The 21,080-nt window shown below is 58.2% G+C and overlaps 1 protein-coding gene across 4 annotated transcripts in view; it reads right to left on the minus strand.

The window, feature by feature from the left end:
- The window catches only part of LOC137848678 (uncharacterized), a 29,338-nt gene that overhangs the window by 4,015 nt on the left and 4,243 nt on the right, over positions 1 to 21,080 (minus strand). Inside the window, exons 7-14 of one of the 4 annotated variants that reach the window (XM_068668025.1) lie at positions 20,507 to 20,737; positions 13,899 to 14,189; positions 10,517 to 10,614; positions 10,196 to 10,388; positions 9,742 to 9,844; positions 9,467 to 9,513; positions 9,249 to 9,320; positions 8,216 to 9,066 (exon numbers count right to left, since the gene is read on the minus strand). In XM_068668025.1, coding sequence (XP_068524126.1) covers positions 8,957 to 9,066; positions 9,249 to 9,320; positions 9,467 to 9,513; positions 9,742 to 9,844; positions 10,196 to 10,388; positions 10,517 to 10,614; positions 13,899 to 14,189; positions 20,507 to 20,737 — 1,145 coding nt within the window. In that variant the 3' untranslated portion in view covers positions 8,216 to 8,956. Of the gene's footprint in view, positions 1 to 390; positions 489 to 589; positions 881 to 1,178; positions 1,422 to 1,843; positions 2,081 to 2,319; positions 2,563 to 2,932; positions 3,149 to 6,223; positions 6,532 to 8,215; positions 9,067 to 9,248; positions 9,321 to 9,466; positions 9,514 to 9,741; positions 9,845 to 10,195; positions 10,389 to 10,516; positions 10,615 to 13,898; positions 14,190 to 20,506; positions 20,738 to 21,080 lie in introns of those variants that run through there. The other 3 variants (XM_068668027.1, XM_068668026.1, XM_068668024.1) reach the window with 3 other exon arrangements.

A 21,080-nucleotide genomic window follows, 5' to 3' on the forward strand; every position in this document is an offset into this window, starting at 1 on the left:
TAGTTTCTCACTGCTCTAGCATATTAGTAATAGGTAATAAATTATATTAATCTCCCTATGCTGAGTCTCTTTGCCCCTGACAATAACTGATGAGTGATCTCCCTGTTTTTATCTCGACCCTTGAGCCCCTTTCCCTGTGAGGAGGGGGAGCGAGTGATCAGTTGTGGTGCAGCTCCGCTGTAAAGTTTGGTAAAGCCAGCACGGGGAGGAACATTGAGAGGGAGGCAGAAATGCTCAAATGTATCACAGCGGCTAGAAAATCAGCCAGGGGGATGGATCTCAAGGTCCTCAAGGATTTCCCATAGTCTGCCGGCACGCCTGTGCCCAGCACCCAGCCCAAAGAACCCGGTGAGGCGCAGGTCCCACGGGCAGCCCCTGCTCCCCTGGTACCTGGTACCCGAGGATCTCCCCTTTGCAGGAGGGCAGCGCCTGCCACCGCAGCGTCCCCGTGCTGACATTCAGCCACAGCCGCTCCGGCTTCTCGGGCACTGGAAGCACAGCAAGAGGTGGTCACACACAGGGACACCCACCTGGGGCCGACATTTTGGGGAGAAAAGCAAAAGTACCTTGACAGGCAGGGGACATTTACCTGTTGCCTTTGTCCTCAGGAGCTGTGTGAATAGGATGGTGCTGGGGGACACTGAGATGGTGACGTTGTAGACAGTGAAGGACTGCAGGTGGTCACAGGTAAATGTTCCATTCTGGCCGTGCAGCATCTCCTGTGCCGTGACCTCCTCAGCCTCACAGGAGGGCGAGGAAGGCCCTGCCAGCCTGCACGTGGCCTGCATGCGCTGGCAGACATCGAGCAGACTGCAGGTCCAGTTCAGTTTGATGCTGGTGGTGGAAACCTCCAAGGTCCCAGGCACGACCTGGAAGGCCTCTGTGAAGGAAGCTTTGAAGAGGGTCACTGCCTTGCCTTCCCTTCCCCTGGCCCCCTTGCAAGGTGCTGCGGTCACAGCCCTGCTCCCACCCAGCAGCAGGGAGAGGAAGCCGGAGGTGACACTGCCCACGGCAGGTCTCCAACTCTGCAGCCACCAGCCCCCTCCCCACACAGGCACCCCTGGGGACCCCGGGCAGGTACTAGGCAGATGCAGGGGCTGCCTCCCACTGCCTTTGGCATCTCCCCCTACATCCCCCAGCACTCAGGGCCCCAGGAGAGCTCCTGGCACCTCTCTTACCCACACACTGCACCATGGAGCGAATGCGGGTCCAGGCACCTCCCGGGTCCTTTCCCTTCCAAAATTCTCTGTACACAGGCTTCCCAGCGCTGATGGACTGGTCTTCTCTTGAACATTTGATGTGAGTGAAAGATGGCTCGAAACCCTCAGGGCAGCTCAGCGTCACTTCTGCGTTCTCCTTGTACACCTCCTGCTCTGGTGCCAGACGGAGCCTTGGGTCCCACAAGGGCTTCTGGCATGTACCTGGGTGAGGCAAAAGTGGGTTTAGTTGGGGTGTGGGTGCTGAGGTGGGGCAGGGTACCACCAGCTATCGGCAACCACCAGCAGTCCCTCCAGACACCAAAGGGAGACAGAAGGAGAGCCGTCCATGTGCCATGACGTGCCCCCCAGCAAGCCTTGCTGGGAGGGAGGGGGCTCCCCTTGTCACTTGCCCACAAAATCCCTTCTCCACCCCATTTCCATGCTCGCTCTTTGCCCCCCACCACATCCTACGGCCGGCAGCTTCCCAGGACAATCCCACCTGCAGCAGGAGACCCCCTGCAGCCGCTCTCTGGAGCTGACCCCAAGCCCAGCTCAGGCTGCCCTTCACCTCGCCGTGCCCTGGCACCAGAGGAGCCGCAGGGCCACGGGGCTCCAGGCGAGGCACCTCCTGTCACCCCACTTACTGATGCACATTGTGGGGCTCTGAATGGGGACCCATTTCCCCAACTCGTTTTTCTGTATCCAGGTGCCCTGGTGCTCCCCTTTAGGCACAGCCCGAGGTCTCCATGCACATTTAGCCTGCTGGAAGGGGAGCAGGGAACCCTCCGGGCAGCTCAGCGTCACTTCTTCGCCCTCCTCATAGACGTCCCGCTCTGGTGCCAGACGAATGTCAGCGTCCCACTGGGGCCTCGAGCATTTTACTGTCAAAGGCAAATTTGTGTGAGAGCAGGGCCAGGAGGCTCGGGGAGGCCAGAACCAAGGCCGTGAGGAAACCCGAGGGGTGCTGAGCCCAGGACAGCAGCGTCACAGGGAGCAGTGGGGAAGGAGGGTGCTCTGAGGGGGGAGCTCCTCAGCAGCCGGCAGGGCACCGCAGCGCCAAGCAGGGGCTGGGGTGGGAGTGTGAGGGCAGAGAGGGGACGGGGAGAGCTGCCCTGCGTACCCACGCACGCTACGGGCTCCTCAATGCGGGTCCAGGCGCCTGTGCTGCTCCTTCCCCACCAGCTGTCCCCATAGACAGGTTCTCCTGAAGTCACTCCTTGAAATTCCCTCACACATTTGGCGCTGGTGAAGGAGGGCTTGAAACCTTCAGGGCAAGACAGCCTCAGTTCCTCATTCGGTGTGTAGCTGCCTTTCTTTGGGACGAGCACGACCCTTCTGTCCCATTGGGGTTTCTGGCATGTTCCTGCAGGGGAGAAAGCGTGACAGTCCTCCTTGGGGACGGGGTGCTCGGGCAGGAGGGGGCTGAGGCTGGACCACGACTGCCTGCGGGGTCATCTGTCAGCAGAGCCACTGGGTGCGGGACAGGAGCCCCGCGGGGCTGTGAGGTGCTCAGAGCAGCAGGGCTGAGGGCAGGATCTGGCCACAGCTCAGGCAGGGCAGAGGCAAGGCCGGGCCCCGCTGGGGGCTCCTGTCCCGGCCCAGCTCGGGGGCTGCTCCCGGCCGGGGCCATCCCAGAGCCGAGCCCGAGGCATCCCACGGGCACAGTGAGACGCCAGGGGCCCTGCTGACGGAGAGGAGCCCGCGGCAGGGGAGAGCTGCTGCCTCCGAGTTACCTGTGCAGGCCCAGTACATTTCAATGTGAAGCCACCTTCCCCACTTGTCCTTCACCTCCCAGGCATGTCCCCAGCCCATCCATTCAACACATCTGATCACAGCGAGAGGAGGATCATCCTCAGTGAGGCAGCTCAGTGTCAGCTCCTCCCCGTTATCATAAGATGTTTTCTCTGGGACAAAGCGGAGGCTTGAGTCCCACTCAGGCTTCGGGCAAACTGCAGAGAGAAGAAGGAGAGCGTGTCAGTGGGATGGGAAGAGCCAAAGCTGATGGACGTCTCCAGGGGTTTGTGCCTTGTTGCAGGGCACATCCCGGCAGAGGCAGGGGTAACGCTGCACAGCACGTGGGGCTGGCCCCTTCCTCCAGGCTGGAGCTCCGGGAGTGCTCCGAGAGAGCAGGGAAAGGAGCACTGGGCTTCCAGCCCTGGAGGGATTCACAGCATGCCCGAGCACGGAGGCACTCAGAGCACAGCAGGGCCGCCCACAGGCCCCAGACACAATGAAGGTGAAGCTTCAGCGAGGCCAACACGGTGCAGGAGGGCAGCTGGCAGGCTTTGAGCAGCAGGAGGTGAGGTTGGTGTTTCGGGAAGCTGTGCTGTGGAGCGGGAAGTGGCAGCACGGGGCAGCATGCAGCTCACAGCCGGGGTGTGCGGCCCCACGGGGCTCCTCCACGGCCTCCCTTGGGCTTTCGCTGCCCCAGGATTATCCTTGAGCCCCTTCTGGCAGCTCAACTCCACTAACACAAACTGTTTGAACTGAGCCTCGTTCTACCTAGCGCTGGGCATTGCTGCTATGGCTCCTGGGCGTCTGCGAGTGAATCATGGCCAAACAGAGCCAGCCCTGCAGGAAAACATCCCCTGCAAGCTTCTCCGCCTCCCTGCTGGGCACAACGGGGCTGTAAGAGCACGAGGCCTTGGTACAGGCCTTGAGTAAAGCTCTGAGCAGTGTGCCGCGGGTCTTCCACTGTCCCCTGGCCTGTGCCCCTCTCCCTGATTGTACCCCGTGTAATACACCCTAAATGTTTGTTCATTGTCTTTTGTATTAGAAAAGCAAGGAGTTCTGTTTGAGGAGCGGGAGTTGCGAAAGCTCCCTGCTGAAGGAAGGAGCTGTAGAATGCTTGGCTAGACACTATGAAACTTCTTTTGCTTAATGTAAGAAAAAAGAGAACCCCTTCCCCTTCTCTCCTTCTGCATCTCAGTTGCCTCTTGTGTTCAAAGACACTGTTGCAAAGCTCAGGTAACCACCTCCTGATAAGTTGCTAAAGTAGTGTGTCAACATCCTGCCTTCCTGTCTCACGCTGGGCCAACATGACCAAATAAAAAAAGAAGCTGAACCACAGCGCCGAGGAAGACCAAGGCCTTCATCTTCACGACCACCAGAGGGACAGAGACGACCCGCTAGCAACAGTGCGCGCAGTCGCAGAACATACCAGGATGTGCTGCGTAATCTCAGAGTTACCGAGACCTAAAAAGGGACCCTGGCGGGGGTGAGGTGCGCGCCGTTGGCAGAGCAGAGACTCCCCGGCCACCCAGCGCTGTTTTGCTTGCTGTTTGCTTACTCAGTAAATTCCTTTCTATTGTTAATGCGATGCTCTCTGAAAATTAATTAAGGGGGCAACTTATAACACCCCTCACGTGCCTGCAGGGCTGCCCGTGCCTCTGGGAGTGGCCAAGAAGCGTTCGTGTTTCGATTCCTTTTTCACAAACACCAAGGTGCAAACTCAGCAATACCGTCTCCGCTGCAGGCAACCCCAGAGTTGTCCTAGGACGGTCGGGTGACCGAGACGTGCAGAGCACACACAGGACAGCTTGGGTGGAGGATTTGGGAAAGGGGCAGGGGGATGTCTTCTGCTGCGGGCTTTGCCCTTGGTTTTCCAGTGATGGCGTGCTGTGCTCACACTCCCTGTCCCTCCAGGGGCACAGCTCGCCTGGCCTATGCCATGCAGCACAGACCCTTCTGTCCCCCACCTGGCCTGAGTTCAAATCAACACCCGAAAAAAAACAGTCCCATTTTGGGGCCCTGGTGACAGCCAGGGTCCTCGACTTGCGGGCTCCTCCAGCGTGTGCCAGCCCAGGGACATACATGTACATACAGCAGGTCCCTACAACGTGAGCACGTGCTAACTGAACATTTGTTGCCCCCCAGCTGCAGCAAGGTGAGTTTAGAGACAGCCTCCAGGTCAGATGGATGCAGAACAAGGCAGGGCGATGGTCCCCAGAGCTGGGCTCAGGCCCCAGGCCGTGCTGCCCTGGATGGGTTCACCACCTCCTGCAAGCTCAGATAGCACCTGGCCCTCCCCGCACGCAATTAACCGGCTCTGCTGCGATTAAAATGTCAGTCCCACTTCCCAGTTCTGCTGACGGACGCTGGAAATAGCAAAACAACCTCGATCTGCTCTTAGAAAGCGAGCCTTGCCGCGAGGTACCCCTGTGGGCTTGGCTCTCCACCCTCTCACCCCGTCCCGGGCTGCAGCCCCTGCTGCTGTACAGGGGGAGCTGGGGGCTGCCTGGTGCTGGGGGGCTCACCCCACCACACTGTGACCGATGCCCTCATGTCCCTGTGTCGTGGTTTAACCCGGCCGGCAGCCAAACACCATGCAGCTGTTCGCTCACCCTCCCCCCTCCCTCTCTGGGACGGGGGAGAGAAATGGAAAGTGAAGCCCGTGAGTTGAGATAAAGACAGTTTAATAAGACAGGAAAATAATAATAACAAAAAAAATAATAACAATTGTAATAATAATAATAATACAATGGTGATAATAGGAAAGTAATAATAATATGTACAAACAAGTGATGCACAATGCAATTGCTCACCACTCGCTGACCGATGCCCAGCCTAACCCCGAGCAGTCCGGCCCCCTCCCCCTGGCTAGCCACCCCTATATATTGTTTAGCATGACGTCAGATGGTATGGAATACCCCTTGGGCTAGTTTGGGTCACCTGTCCTGGGTCTGTCCCCTCCCAGCTCTTACTGCACCCCCAGCCTGCCCGTTGGCAGGACAGAGCAAGAAACAGAGATGTCCTTGGCTTGGTGTAAGCACTGCTCTGCAACAATTAAAGCATCGGGGTGTTATCAGCACTCTTCTCATCCTAAGCCAAAACACAGCATTCCACCAGCTACTAGGAAGAAAATTAATTCTGTTCTAAATGAAACCAGGACACCCTGGCACGGACATCGCCTCCAGCCTCTGACAGAGCTGCTGCGTGCTGCCTGTGGGGAAGGGACACGGCAGACACGCAGCAAGGGAGCCCAACACTTTCCTCTCGCAGGGAGAAAAGCGCCCACCTCTTACCTGCCTGTCGGCGATTTTCTCTGTAACCGGCCTCATCCCTTTCCATCTTTTCTGCTGCCAGCAGAGGCGTGAGGGCCAGGAGAAGGCTCCAGCGCAGGGCCATGCTGCCTTCTCCCCCCTGGCAGGACCGAGGGCTCGTCCCGCCGGCTGCTGCTCAGCGCCCGCCCGACTGCGAGATGTGCAAGCAGCGAAAGGAAGCAGGCAGGCAGAGCGGCTGCATGCGGGGCGAGAGGCTTCCTCATTGGAGAGGGAACCTCTGCCGCTGTCAGCACTGCTTTCGTTCCTCGGAGCACCGGGGCAGCTTCGCACCCGTCTCACAGCCCCGCAGCTGAGTGCTGGCCGGAGAGGTTTTGGGGGCTCTTTGGTGGGAGCAGCCCCAACCATTTCGGGATGGGCAGCAGCGGTCCCAGAAGGACATATGAGCAGCCTGGCTCTCCAGGACTTCTGCGGGAAGATGGAGCTTCCACACTCAGTAGAGTCACGCAGAGACTACGTCAGCACAACTCTCCCTCGATTAATATCTGAAAACTTGGAAATAATTGTGGAAAAAGGCTGCCAAATGGGCATTGACGGTCTTTGTGAGCTGGTGGCGCACGCTTGGGCAGGAAAGCCGAGGTGCTGAATGGGTGCTGGAGCGCAGGCTGAGAGCAGATGCTGGGTGACACGCTGGTGACAGCCACGGGGACCCGCAGTGTGGGTGCCATGGCAGTGATCCCAGGCCTGAGAGCCTGTCTGGTGGTAGGAGCCTTAAGGTGTTTTGTTTTCTCTGATGGAGACTTTGGAGTCTTTCAGTGTAGAGGCTCAAAAACCGTTTATAGAGCTGCAAAACCAAAAAGCAAACCACATTAGCAGGAATGAAGTTCCCCTTTTGGGGGAATCTTTGGAAAATAACTAGGAAAATTCCATATGTCAGAAAAAATCCCCCCCCGCCCCAAAAATAAAAACCCACATCCCAGTACCGCAGCCCCTCCTGTGGGGACCCTCGGGCACAGAGGCTGCCACCAGCCCCCTCCCCGCCCAGGCACCCCTGGGGACCCTGGGTGAGCCCTGGGCAGGTGCAGGGGCTGCCTCCCTCTGCCTTTCGCATCTCCCCCTACATCCCCCAGCACTCAGGGGCTCCAGGAGAGCTCCTGGCACCTCTCTTACCCACACACTGCACCACAGAGCTACTTGCTAACAGAGCGCATTCACCAAATGCCACTCATGTTCCTGAGGCTTCTGCCACACGCTTCCCAAAGCCTCTTTTTGGAGATGTCACACTCACAGCACTTCCCCTCAGTAATCACAGCTGTTTGATGTCTTCCAAGACACGGTTAGAAGAGCTGGCAAGAGCCAGGGGTAGGAAGGAGAGGGGAACTGAGAGGAGTCCCTCAAAACCCTCACACAAAGCTCCTTCAGAAAGACACGGCCAACAAACACCGCGTGTTGCCCTTCCCCTCAGCTCTGTCCCCAGCTGCCTCCTCCTCCCCCTCAGCAGGGAATATTGTCTGTCCCCATCCAACCAAGCACCCTGCCCTCCAGTGCCAGCTGAATGCCTCAGGAAACCCTTGGAGCTGCTCAATCCTCCCTCCCACTCCTAAGCACTACTGCTTTTCTCTTCCTCCAGAAACAGGCCCCCAGTCGTCTCCTGGGGATCACTGGGATGTTGTCTGTGGAAGACAGCCAGCTCTGCTGCTTCTTCAAACGGCCCCGTTCACCACCAGGCTCTGAGCCCTTCTCTTCAGCCCGTTCATCACCCAGTGCAGTGTGAACATGCTCAGCCCATCCTCCAGCAGTGTGCTGCTCAACAAGGAGAGCCTCTGGGCTGACCTTCCATGTCTGGGATGTTCCAGGCCCTGGTGTCCGGGGGGGAATAGGGAGGACAGAAAGCAGCTCCTCACCACAACCAGAGCTCTGAAGATCCTCAGGAGTGCTGCTGAGGGGTCTCAGAGGAGCTTAGGAAGGACAGCTCTAAGCTCATTCCCCACGTCCTGCGGGAGATGACTTGAGCCACAGGGGAAAAGAGTTGGGCCTCCATCACCACGCAGGCAGACAGCCCGCTCACAGCCTTCTGCAAACCACAGGCCTTTATTGCTTGTCCCAACAGAGCGGGCAGAGTGGGGTAAAGCATGTGGGCACCCAGGAGGTGGAAGGAGCACAAACCGCCCCTCAGTTTCCCCATCTCACAAACCCGCTCATTCCCCGTTGGCTTGAGCCCACCCTTTCCCTCTCGGCCCGATATCCACGGGGAGCAGCTCCAGCAGAGCACGCAGGCCACACCAACAATGTGCTTGGTCCCAGAGGCCGGACACACTCCCTAGGATGAGGGGCAGATGCATCCAGAGCACTGGAGGACACCCAAAACACGCCTTCGCTGGCACAGGCCGTGGGCAGCTCCTGCCCTGTAGCAGAGGGTGCTGGTGTCAGACGAGAGAGGCAATGGGAGGGGAAACAATAACCCAGCACAGGCTGTAAGAGGTCCTGCTTACAGCTGGGGAGCACCAAAACTCGAAAAAGGGCCATGAGGAGGCCTCCAAAATGCCGGGCCCAGGAGCACCCAGTGCCTCTTCCCACGGTCAGGCTGGGAAGCCTCTCGCACCGCTGCCTGTCCAGGCAAGGCCAGGAGGGCTGAAGAGGGCAGTGTCTTCGTGCCCTGAAAGAAATGGCTGCAGTCCTCTTGCTTTGGTTGCCCGGACGAGACCCCCAGTGCTGGTCACAGTCACACGAGAGACAGGGTCCTGGCAGCCACCAGCACTAAGCTGGGGTCGTCCTCCCCGCGGTCTCTGCTCTCTGACACCCGCAGTGGTCTCCCAGCGTCCTGCGCAGGGACGGGGACGGTCGCTCTCCAGCCCGGCCACCTCTACCTGCGGACACCAACAGCACCCAGGGCAGAGGCTGCTGCCAGCCCTCGGCAGAGCTCACGCTGCCACAGCCGTGAGGGTCTGAGACAGGCCGGAGCGCTGGGCACTGCCTGGCACCGCCACGGCCCTTTCCTTGGGTCGCTCTCGACTCTCTGCTCCGTACGTGTGTGGGGGCCATCTCCTACCTGCTTCTTCTTCGGCCAGAAACCTCTCCTTGATCACACAGTAGTGGTCCGAGTTTTCATAGGGCTGGAGCTCTGCAGGGGACAAAACAGCGTGAGGGACCCAGGGCTGCAGGAGGAGGAGCAGCGCAGACCCGGGCAGGCAGCGGCACAGGGTCCGTTGGGGTCTCCTGGCAATGACCTGCCCTCCTTATACCCTGGCCCCGCTGCCGTGGCCCTACCTGTGTAATGGTCCTCCTCGGCTTTCCTGGGCAAGGCTTTCCTCCTCCTGGGAAGGCAAAGGGGTGTCCTGAGGCTGGGCAGAGGCTGATGGGGCTGCTGACTTGCAGACCCAGCCAGGAGCTCACCAGCCAAGCCACAGGAGGACCAGCTGCAGCCCCCATGGCACCCAGAAAAGGGTGAGAGCAGTGCAGAAAGCCCCCTCTGTCACCAGCGACCCCGCTAGCTCAGAATGGCCTGAGGCAGAGCACTGACTCTGAGTTCCCTGCCTCCTCACCTGCACATCACAAACCCCAGGATCCCAGCAGACAGCATGACCATCGCTGACAGCACAGCCACCACGGTGACCGCAGTCCATGGCCAGGGGCCTGGAGGCTGCCCTGCAAAGAAGCACACAGCCAGCAGTGGGTGCCACAGCCTGGGCCATTCACCCAAACCCTGGCACTGGGTGTCAGTCTGGAAGAACTTCCAAGCCGGTCTGGACAGCACGACTGGGCTCCACAGCCAAGATCCACAGCCTTAGCGTTCTCTGGCTGTGAGCCCCAAGGGTCCCTTCAGGCAGGGCTGGGCACCATCTTCTGTAGTGGAAGAGAGGGGCCAGCTCTGCTCACACAGACCCGAGTAGGGGCTGAAGCAATGCCACAGCTCTGGGGCCAGGACACTATCTTGTATGGCACAGGGTGCACAGACAGACACCAGCCTAAGCAGGCCCATGGCACAGAAACCTTTACCCAAGACACTGGGTTGAAATTCCAGGTAGGAAGCATCCCCGGCACCAGCAGCCGTCAGGCCCTGGACTGTCACTGTGTACTTGCTCCCCAGCATCTGGCAGGATGGCATGTACTGGGTGACAGAGCTGTTCACTGTCACCTGCTGGAATTCCAGGAAGCTGCCGTCCTGCGCGCTCCTGGCCGTGACGTTCAGCTGCAGGAAGGACAGGAGCTGCTGGGGACCAGCACCCAGCTCACACCCGGCTCTGTAGGGGACAGCAGGGTCCTGATCTCACCACAAACACCCCTCTCCCTGCTGCCTGCATCCCACTCCCCTGGTACCTGGTACCCGAGGATCTCCCCTTTGCAGGAGGGCAGCGCCTGCCACCGCAGCGTCCCCGTGCTGGCATCCAGCCACAGCCGCTCCGGCTTCTCGGGCACTGGAAGCACAGTGAGACAGAGTCATGCACAAAGCACAGAACGCTTATTTTGTAGTCTCTTCAAAAACTTTGTTGCTGTTCTCTGAACAAATTCTAGCAGCTCAATATCCCTCTTATACTGATGTGCCCAAAAATGAACGCAGTATTCAATATGCTTTCTCACCAGTGCTGTGTACAAGGGGACAATAACTTCATAGTCACAGAATCACAGAATCATCTAGGTTGGAAGAGACCTCCAAGATCACCCAGTCCAACCTCTGACCTAACACTAACCAGTCCTCCACTAAATCTTATCACTAAGCTCTACATCTAAACATTTTTTAAAGACCTCCAGGGATGGTGACTCCACCACTTCCCTGGGCAGCCCATCCGAATGCCTCACAACCCTTTCCCTAAAGAAGCTCTTCCTAACATCTAACCTAAAACTCCCCTGGCTCAACTTTATCCCATTCCCCCTTGTCCTGTCACCAGGCACGTGGGAGAACAGGCCAACCCCCACCTTGCTACAGCCTCCTTTAAGGTATCTGTAAAGAGCGATAAGGTCGCCCCTGAGCCTCCTCTTCTCCAGGCTGAACAAGCCCAGCTCCCTCAGCCATTCCTCATATGACTTGTTCCAGGCTCCTCAGCAGCTTCGTCGCCCTTCTCTGAACCCGCTCAAGCACCTCCATGTCCTTCTTGTAGCGAGGGGCCCAAAACTGAACACAGTACTCGAGGCGCGGCCTCACCAGAGCTGAGTACAGGGGGACGATCACCTCCCTAGCCCTGCTGGTCACGCTGTTTCTGATACAAGCCAGGATGCCGTTGGCCTTGTTGGCCACCTGAGCACACTGCTGGCTCATATTCAGCCGACTGTCCACCATCACTCCCAGGTCCTTCCCTGCCTGGCAGCTCTCCAACCACTCATCTCCCAGCCTGTAGCTCTGCTTGGGGTTATTGCGCCCCACGTGCAGGACCCGGCACTTGGCCTTGTTGAACTTCATGCAGTTGACCTCAGCCCATCGGTGCAGCCTATCCAGATCCTCCTGCAGAGCCTTCCTACCCTCGAGCAGATCGACACATGCGCCTAACTTGGTGTCATCTGCAAACTTACTGAGGGTGCACTCAATGCCCTCATCCAGATCATTGATGAAGATATTAAAGAGGACCGGCTCCAGCACTGAGCCGTGGGGAACGCCACTAGTGACTGGCCTGCAGCTGGATTTGACTCCATTCACCACGACTCTTTGGGCCCGGCTACGCCGCCAGTTTCCAACCCAATGAAGCGTATGCCATGAGCAGCCAGTTTCTTGAGGAGAATGTTGTAAGAAACGGCATCAAAAGCCTTCCTGAAGTCCAGGTAGACCACATCCACAGCCTTTCCCTCATCCACCCAGCACGTCACTTTGTCATAGAAGGAGGTCAGGTTCGTCAAGCAGGACCTGCCTTCCATAAACCCATGCTGACTGGGCCTGATCGCCTGCTTGCCCTGCAAGTGCTGCGTGATGACTCTCAAGAGGATCTGCTCCATGAGCTTCCCTGGCACTGAGGTCAAACTGACAGGCCTATAGTTCCCCAGGTCTGCCCTCTGACCCTTCTTGTAGATGGGCGTCACGTTTGCTAGCTGCCAGTCGACTGGGACCTCCCCTGATAGCCAGGGCTGCTGATAAATGATGGATAGGGGCTTGGCCAGCTCCTCTGCCCGTTCTCTCAGTACCCTTGGGTGGATCCCATCCGGCCCCATCGATTTGTGCACATCCAAGTGCCGTAGCTGGTCACCAACTATTTCCTTGTGGGTTGTGAGGGCCACATTCTGCTCCCCATCCCCTTCCACCAGCTCAGGGTACTGGGTATCTGGAGAACAACTGCTCTTGCTGCTAAAGACTAAGACAAAGAAGACATTAAGCACCTCAGCCTTTTCCTCATCTCTTGTCACTAAGTTTCTCCCTGTATCCAGTAAGTGATGGACATTCTCCTTAGTCCTCCTTTTTGTGTTAATGTATTTATAAAAACATTTTCTGTTATCTTTAACAGCGGTAGCCAGATTGAGCTCCAGATGAATCCTGCTGGCCTCCATTTCTGGTGCAGGCCAGGATGCCATTGGCCTTATGGCCACACTGCTGGCTCATGTCAACCAGCACCCCCTGGTCCTTCCTTGCTGGGCAGCTTTCCAAACACTCTTCTCCAAGCGTAGATCACTGCAAGGGGTTGTTGGGGCCCAAGCGCAGCACATGGCATTTAGCCATGTGGAATACCAGACGACTGGTAGGCCTCAGCCCATAGGCCTAGCTTACCTAGACCCACCTGCAGAGTCCTCCTGCATTCAAGCAGATCAACGCTCCCATGAAACTTGGTGTTGCCTGCAAAATGTCTAAGGGTGCAGTCGAACCCCAAAACCTCCTGCATCCTCCTTCCTGCCCTTCTCACAGAACAGAGGCACATATGCTAACCTGCAGCCAACCTCCAGATCTCCCTGGTTAGTCAGAGCTGATGGTATATGATTGAAAGTGTCTTGGTGTGCACTTCTGCCAGCTCCTTCAGTACCCTTGGATGGATCCTGCACAGCCCCATACACTTACGAACATTCAGAAGATGGAGGGACGTCACTGATAGTTCCCATTGTATTACAGGGGTTTCATCTTGCCCCCTGACACCACCTTCCAACTCAGGGGGCTGGGTACCCTGAGAGCAATTGGCCTTGCTGATAAGGAGTGATGAAAAGAGGCATTAAGTACGTCAGTCTTATCCTCATCTTTTCTCACTAGGATGGAGATTCCACTTAGTCTTCCATTTGCTGTTTTGCTGCTGAGGTATTTATGAAAGTATTAATTCTTGTCTTTTACTGCACTAGCCAAATTGAGTCCCAGGCTTTGGCCCTTCTCATTTTCTCCCTGAACAGCTTGACAATAGCTCTGTGTCCTCCTGAGCTGCCTGCCCCTTCTTCCAGAGTTCATAAACTCACTTTCCCTTCCTGAGTTCCCAAAAAAGCTCTCTGATCAGACGGGCAGGTCTTCTCTCCCACCAGCTCAACTTTGGGCACGCTGGGACAGCCTGCTCCTGAACCATTAAGATTTCTCCCTCGAAGAAAGTCCTGCCTTCCTGGAGTCCTTCAGCATGTGGAATTGCCTCACAGGGGACTGTGTCAACCAGATCTCTAGACAGGCCAAAGTCTGCCCTCTGGAATCCCAAGGCAGCGGTTCTGCTAAGTGCCTTCATTCATTTACCAAAGACTTAATGTTCTATTGTTTTCTGATTGCTGTGCCCAGCACAGTCGCTGACCATCACAATATCTGTTGGGGGACACTTACCTGTTGCATTTGTCCTCAGGAGCCGTGTCAGCAGGATGGTGCTGGGGGGCACTGAGATGGTGACACTGTAGTCAGTGAAGGGCTGCAGATGGTCACAGGTAAATGTTCCATTCTGGCCATGCAGCATCTCCTGTGCCGTGACCTCCTCAGCCTCACAGGACGGGGAGGAAGGCCCTGCCAGCCTGCACGTGGCCTGCATGCGCTGGCAAGCATCGGGCAGACTGCAGGTCCAGTTCAGTTTGATGCTGGTGGTGGAAACCTCCAAGGTCCCAGGCACGACCTGGAAGGCCTCTGTGAAGGAAGCTTTGAAGAGGGTCACTGCCTTGCCTTCCCTTCCCCTGGCCCCCTTGCAAGGTGCTGCGGTCACAGCCCTGCTCCCACCCAGCAGCAGGGAGAGGAAGCCGGAGGTGACACTGCCCACGGCAGGTCTCCAGCTGCAGAGCTGGAGGAGTCTGGATCACTGGAAGCTGGGCGTGAGCTTTGCATCACCTCTCAGTGCTCGAGGCAACTGCTGGTGGGAGCAGACCCCTGGCTCCGTCCCCTTGCTGCCTGGCAGCGGGCTCAGCCCCTTGGGAGGGAAATGCTCCCACGGGCGCTGGCCCTCTCGCCACAGAGCGCACCCACACCCGGCTGGCAACCTCCATGCGTGCCTCTGAAACAGGGCCAGCAGCACTCTGCCATCGGGACCACCCTTCCCTCTTAAATGCACCGCCTCACTCACCCACGCACAGCCAGTGATCTACAGGCTGCCAGTAGTCAGTGCTTTTATTCACAACCCAGGACCTCTGAGGAGTTGGAGAGCTTTGGCCTGGGATATCTACACAGGCGATCTTCATGGCAGGAGGCCAGTACCCTTCAGGGCAGCTCACCATCACCACTTCACTGAGGACGTAGGATGCCATGTCTGGGACAAAGATTAATCTGGGGTCCCAGCGGGGCTTCTGGCATTTTCCTGCACCAACAAGAAGGGAAGGTGCTAGCAGGGCAGGGGCTGGCCATGCAGGACAAGGCAGGGGACGTGGCAGGAGATCCCTGCCCTGGCACACTACAGTGAGGGATGGAGCTGCGGGACACGACGTGGAGCAGCTCCTGCAGCACGGCCCCAGGAAGGGGATGAGGGCAGGAAGGGTCAGCTCCAGCCACTGTCACCGGCCGGCTGCCACAGCCCCTCCTGCCAGGACACTCGGGCACAGAGGCTGCCACCAGGCACCACTGAGAATCCAGGGCAGGCGCAGGGGCTGCCTCCCAATGCCTTTGGCATCTCCCCCTACATCCCCCAGCACTCAGGGCCCCAGGAGAGCTCCTGGCACCTCTCTTACCCACACACTGCACCATGGAGCGAATGCGGGTCCAGGCACCTCCTGAGCCCTTTCCCTTCCAAACTTCTCTGTACACAGGCTTCCCAGCGCTGATGGACTGGTCTTCTCTTGAACATTTGATGTGGGTGAAAGATGGCTCGAAACCCTCAGAGCAGCTCAGCGTCACTTCTTCGTTCTCCTTGTACACCTCCTGGTCTGGTGCCAGACGGAGCCTTGGGTCCCACGAGGGCTTTCGGCACGTTTCTGGCAGAGACAAAAGCAGGTGAGACACCTCCTGCTCCCAGGGACACTGCCCCCTCCATGGAGCGTGACAGCCCAGAGCTCACAGAGGCTTTCCCAGCACACTGAGCCTTGCTGCCCTCCCTCCCCAGCTGCACCCCACCCTGCTACAGGCATCGCCTCCAGCCCCTGCAGTACAGCTGCCGCGTGGTGCCGCTGGTGAAGATGCTCACCAGAATTGCAGCTGAAAGCACAGAAAAAGCTTCTCCTGCAGAGAGACGAGCGGGCACTTCTTACCTGGTTCCCGGGGTGCTCCTTGGGTCTTGGGACCAGTATCTTCCTGTGTTCCCAGCAGCGGGACGAGGACCAGGAGGAAGCTCAGAGCCAGCAACTGCAGGGCCATGCTAGCATCCAGAGCCCGGGCACTACTCAGCCCTCAGCCCCACTTGCTGCCTCCAGGCACTGGCAGCTGTGATTGCAAGAATTGCAACCAGAGGAAGGAAGCAGCCGCATGAGCAAGTCGTATGTGGTGAAAGAGCCTTCCTCTTTGAGGAGGGATCCTCCCATCGGTGTCAGCACTGCTGCCTTTTGCTGCTTTCCTTCCCCACGGACACCCTGGCACTGGCACTCCCCAGAGCCCCAGCCACCAGGATCCCAGAGCTTCACCCCACAGAGCTCCTTGCTGCCAGAGCGTGTTCACCAAACGCCACTCACGTTCCTGAGGCTTCTGCCACACGCTTCCCAAAGCCTCTTTTAGGAGATGTCACAGGTCACAGCACTTCCCCTCAGTAATCACAGCTGTTTGATGTCTTCCAAGACACGGTTAGAAGAGCTGGCAAGAGCCAGGGGTAGGAAGGAGAGGGGAACTGAGAGGAGTCCCTCAAAACCCTCACACAAAGCTCCTTCAGAAAGACACGGCCAACAAACACCGCGTGTTGCCCTTCCCCTCAGCTCTGTCCCCAGCTGCCTCCTCCTCCTCCCCCTCAGCAGGGAATATTGTCTGTCCCCATCCAACCAAGCACCCTGCCCTCCAGTGCCAGCTGAATGCCTCAGGAAACCCTCGGAGCTGCTCAATCCTCCCTCCCACTCCTAAGCACTACTGCTTTTCTCTTCCTCCAGAAACAGGCCCCCAGCCGTGTCCTGGGGATCACTGGGATGTTGTCTGTGGAAGACAGCCAGCTCTGCTGCTTCTTCAAACGGCCCCGTTCACCACCAGGCTCTGAGCCCTGCTCTTCAGCCCGTTCATCACCCAGTGCAGTGTGAACATGCTCAGCCCATCCTCCAGCAGTGTGCTGCTCAACAAGGAGAGCCTCTGGGCTGACCTTCCATGTCTGGGATGTTCCAGGCCCTGGTGTCCGGGGGGGAATAGGGAGGACAGAAAGCAGCTCCTCACCACAACCAGAGCTCTGAAGATCCTCAGGCGTGCTGCTGAGGGGTCTCAGAGGAGCTTAGGAAGGACAGCTCTAAGCTCATTCCCCACGTCCTGCGGGAGATGACTTGAGCCACAGGGGAAAAGAGTTGGGCCTCCATCACCACGCAGGCAGAGAGCCCGCTCACAGCCTTCTGCAAACCACAGGCCTTTATTGCTTGTCCCAACAGAGCAGGCAGAGTGGGGTAAAGCATGTGGGCACCCAGGAGGTGGAAGGAGCACAAACCGCCCCTCAGTTTCCCCATCTCACAAACCCGCTCATTCCCTGTTGGCTTGAGCCCACCCTTTCCCTCTCGGCCCGATATCAACGGGGAGCAGCTCCAGCAGAGCACGCAGGCCACACCAACAATGTGCTTGGTCCCAGAGGCCGGACACACTCCCTAGGATGAGGGGCAGATGCATCCAGAGCACTGGAGGACACCCAAAACCTGGGAACGACCTGGGAGTGATGGTGGACAGTCGGCTGAATATGAGCCAGCAGTGTGCTCAGGTGGCCAAGAAGGCCAACGGCATCCTGGCTTGTATCAGAAACAGTGTGACCAGCAGGGCTAGGGAGGTGATCGTCCCCCTGAACTTGGCTCTGGTGAGGCCGCACCTCGAGTACTGTGTTCAGTTTTGGGCCCCTCGCTACAAGAAGGACATGGAGGTGCTCGAGTGGGTCCAGAGAAGGGCAACGAAGCTGGTGAGGGGCCTGGAGAACAAGTCCTACGAGGAGCGGCTGAAGGAGCTGGGCTTGTTTAGCCTGGAGAAGAGGAGGCTCAGGGGCGACCTTATCACTCTCTACAGATACCTTAAAGGAGGCTGTAGTGAGGTGGGGGTTGGCCTGTTCTCCCACGTGCCTGGTGACAGAACGAGGGGGAATGGGCTTAAGTTGCGCCAGGGGAGTTTTAGTTTAGATGTTAGGAAGAACTTCTTTACTGAAAGCGTTGTGAGACACTGGAACAGGCTGCCCAGGGAAGTGGTGGAGTCACCATCCCTGGAGGTCTTTAAAAGACGTTTAGATGTAGAGCTTAGGGATATGGTTTAGTGGGGACTGTTAGCGTTAGGTCAGAGGTTGGACTCGATGATCTTGAGGTCTCTTCCAAGCTACAAATTCTGTGATTCTGTGAAAACACGCCTTCGCTGGCACAGGCCGTGGGCAGCTCCTGCCCTGTAGCAGAGGGTGCTGGTGACAGACGAGAGAGGCAATGGGAGGGGAAACAATAACCCAGCACAGGCTGTACGAGGTCCTGCTTACAGCTGGGGAGCATCAAAACTCGAGAAAGGGCCATGAGGAGGCCTCCAAAATGCCGGGCCCAGGAGCACCCAGTGCCTCTTCCCACGGTCAGACTGGGAAGCCTCTCGCACCGCTGCCTGTCCAGGCAAGGCCAGGAGGGCTGAAGAGGGCAGTGTCTTCGTGCCCTGAAAGAAATGGCTGCAGTCCTCTTGCTTTGGTTGCCCGGACGAGACCCCCAGTGCTGGTCACAGTCACACGAGAGACAGGGTCCTGGCAGCCACCAGCACTAAGCTGGGGTCGTCCTCCCCGCGGTCTCTGCTCTCTGACACCCGCAGTGGTCTCCCAGCGTCCTGCGCAGGGACGGGGACGGTCGCTCTCCAGCCCGGCCACCTCTACCTGCGGACACCAACAGCACCCAGGGCAGAGGCTGCTGCCAGCCCTCGGCAGAGCTCACGCTGCCACAGCCGTGAGGGTCTGAGACAGGCCGGAGCGCTGGGCACTGCCTGGCACCGCCACGGCCCTTTCCTCGGGTCGCTCTCGACCCTCTGCCCCATACGTGTGTGGGGGCCATCTCCTACCTGCTTCTTCTTCGGCCAGAAACCTCTCCTTGATCACACAGTAGTGGTCCGAGTTTTCATAGGGCTGGAGCTCTGCAGGGGACAAAACAGCGTGAGGGACCCAGGGCTGCAGGAGGAGGAGCAGCGCAGACCCGGGCAGGCAGCGGCACAGGGTCCGTGGGGGTCTCCTGGCAATGACCTGCCCTCCTTACATCCCAGCCCTGCTGCCGTGGCCCTACCTGTGTAATGGTCCTCCTCGGCTTTCCTGGGCAAGGCTTTCCTCCTCCTGGGAAGGCAAAGGGGTGTCCTGAGGCTGGGCAGAGGCTGATGGGGCTGCTGACTTGCAGACCCAGCCAGGAGCTCACCAGCCAAGCCACAGGAGGACCAGCTGAAGCCCTCATGGCACCCAGAAAAGGGTGAGAGCAGTGCAGAAAGCCCCCTCTGTCACCAGCCACCCCGCTAGCCCAGCATGGCCTGAGGCAGAGCAGTGACTCTGAGTTCCCTGCCTCCTCACCTGCACATCACAAACCACAGGATCCCAGCAGACAGCATGACCATCGCTGACAGCACAGCCACCACGGTGACCGCAGTCCATGGCCAAGGGCCTGGAGGCTGCCCTGCAAAGAAGCACACAGCCAGCAGTGGGTGCCACAGCCTGGGTCATGAATCTGCAATGGCCCCAGTGATGGCAACGAATCTGTGCAAGGGTATAGAGGTGTCTGTGGGCTCATGTACTGTGTGGGATGGAGGATCACCTGCACTTATGAGAAAAGAAAGGTGTCCTGTGCCCCACAGGGAGCTCCTGCACTCGCCAGCCCCTGTCCACAGCAAGGTGCCAGGCTGGGAAAAGGGAGGACGTGGCAGAGAGCCTCGGGCACAGGGCGCGGGGTGAGCCAGCCCCTCCGCGGAGGAGCCCACTTACCACTGCTAACAACTAGTGACTTATGGCTTCCGAATGGGACACTGTGCAATCCCCTGATATCTGGCCAGGTGGCCAGGAGATTAAGGAGAAGAAAAAAGAAGCTGAAGGATGGCTAGGAGACAAAACTTGCAGGGGACGCTGTGTAAGCTTTTGACATGCTGCCAAGGAGTACAAAGGGAAGGACAAGAAAAAAAAAACTGAGAGGAAGACTACAAGCCTTCAGCATGAAAGACCCCCAGAGACCCCCAGGGAGACCACCGGAGACTGATGCGCATGCTCCAGTAGGAGGGACTGGGTTTGGATTCTGGAAACTAATTATAATAACCCAGTCTTTTTTAGAAGTAGTAATGAATATGTATTAGTCTAGGAGCATAAAAATCAGCTACTTGATGTAGCTGGTGTGCGTACTGGTGGAGTGGAGACTCCCGGCGCACCCAGCGCTGTTTGCTTACCTCTATTCCTTTAATAAATTGTGAACTTTGATTGTAGTCCTGATTTGAAAACTGAGCCATTTATAACAGAAGGAAGCATTGAAGAGGGTCACTGCCTTGCCTTCCCTTCCCCTGGCCCCCTTGCAAGGTGCTGCGGTCACAGCCCTGCTCCCACCCAGCAGCAGGGAGAGGAAGGCGGAGGTGACACTGCCCACGGCAGGTCTCCAGCTGCAGAGCTGGAGGAGTCTGGATCACTGGAAGCTGGGCGTGAGCTTTGCATCACCTCTCAGTGCTCGAGGCAACTGCTGGTGGGAGCAGACCCCTGGCTCCGTCCCCTTGCTGCCTGGCAGCGGGCTCAGCCCCTCGGGAGGGAAATGCTCCCACGGGCGCTGGCCCTCTCGCCACAGAGCGCACCCACACCCGGCTGGCAACCTCCATGCGTGCCTCTGAAACAGGGCCAGCAGCACTCTGCCATCGGGACCACCCTTCCCTCTTAAATGCACCTCCTCACTCACCCTCGCACAGCCAGTGATCTACAGGCTGCCAGTAGTCAGTGCTTTTATTCACAACCCAGGACCTCTGAGGAGTTGGAGAGCTTTGGCCTGGGATATCTACACAGGCGATCTTCATGGCAGGAGGCCAGTACCCTTCAGGGCAGCTCACCATCACCACTGCACCGACGATGTAGGATGCCATGTCTGGGACAAAGATTAATCTGGGGTCCCAGCGGGGCTTCTGGCATTTTCCTGCACCAACAAGAAGGGAAGGTGCTAGCAGGGCAGGGGCTGGCCATGCAGGGCAAGGCAGGGGACATGGCAGGAGATCCCTGCCCTGGCACGCTACGGTGAGGGATGGAGCTGCGGGACACGACGTGGAGCAGCTTCTGCAGCACGACCCCAGGAAGGGGATGAGGGCAGGAAGGGTCAGCTCCAGCCACTGCCCCCAGCTGGCTGCCGCAGCCCCTCCTGCCGGGACCCTCAGGCACAGAGGCTGCCACCAGCCCCCTCCCCACCCAGGCACCCCTGGGGACACAGGGCGAGCCCTGGGCAGGTGGAGGGGCTGCCTCCCACTGCCTTTGGCATCTCCCCC

The sequence above is a fragment of the Anas acuta genome, chromosome Z (assembly GCF_963932015.1).
Source record: "Anas acuta chromosome Z, bAnaAcu1.1, whole genome shotgun sequence".
Classification (NCBI taxonomy): domain Eukaryota; kingdom Metazoa; phylum Chordata; class Aves; order Anseriformes; family Anatidae; genus Anas; species Anas acuta.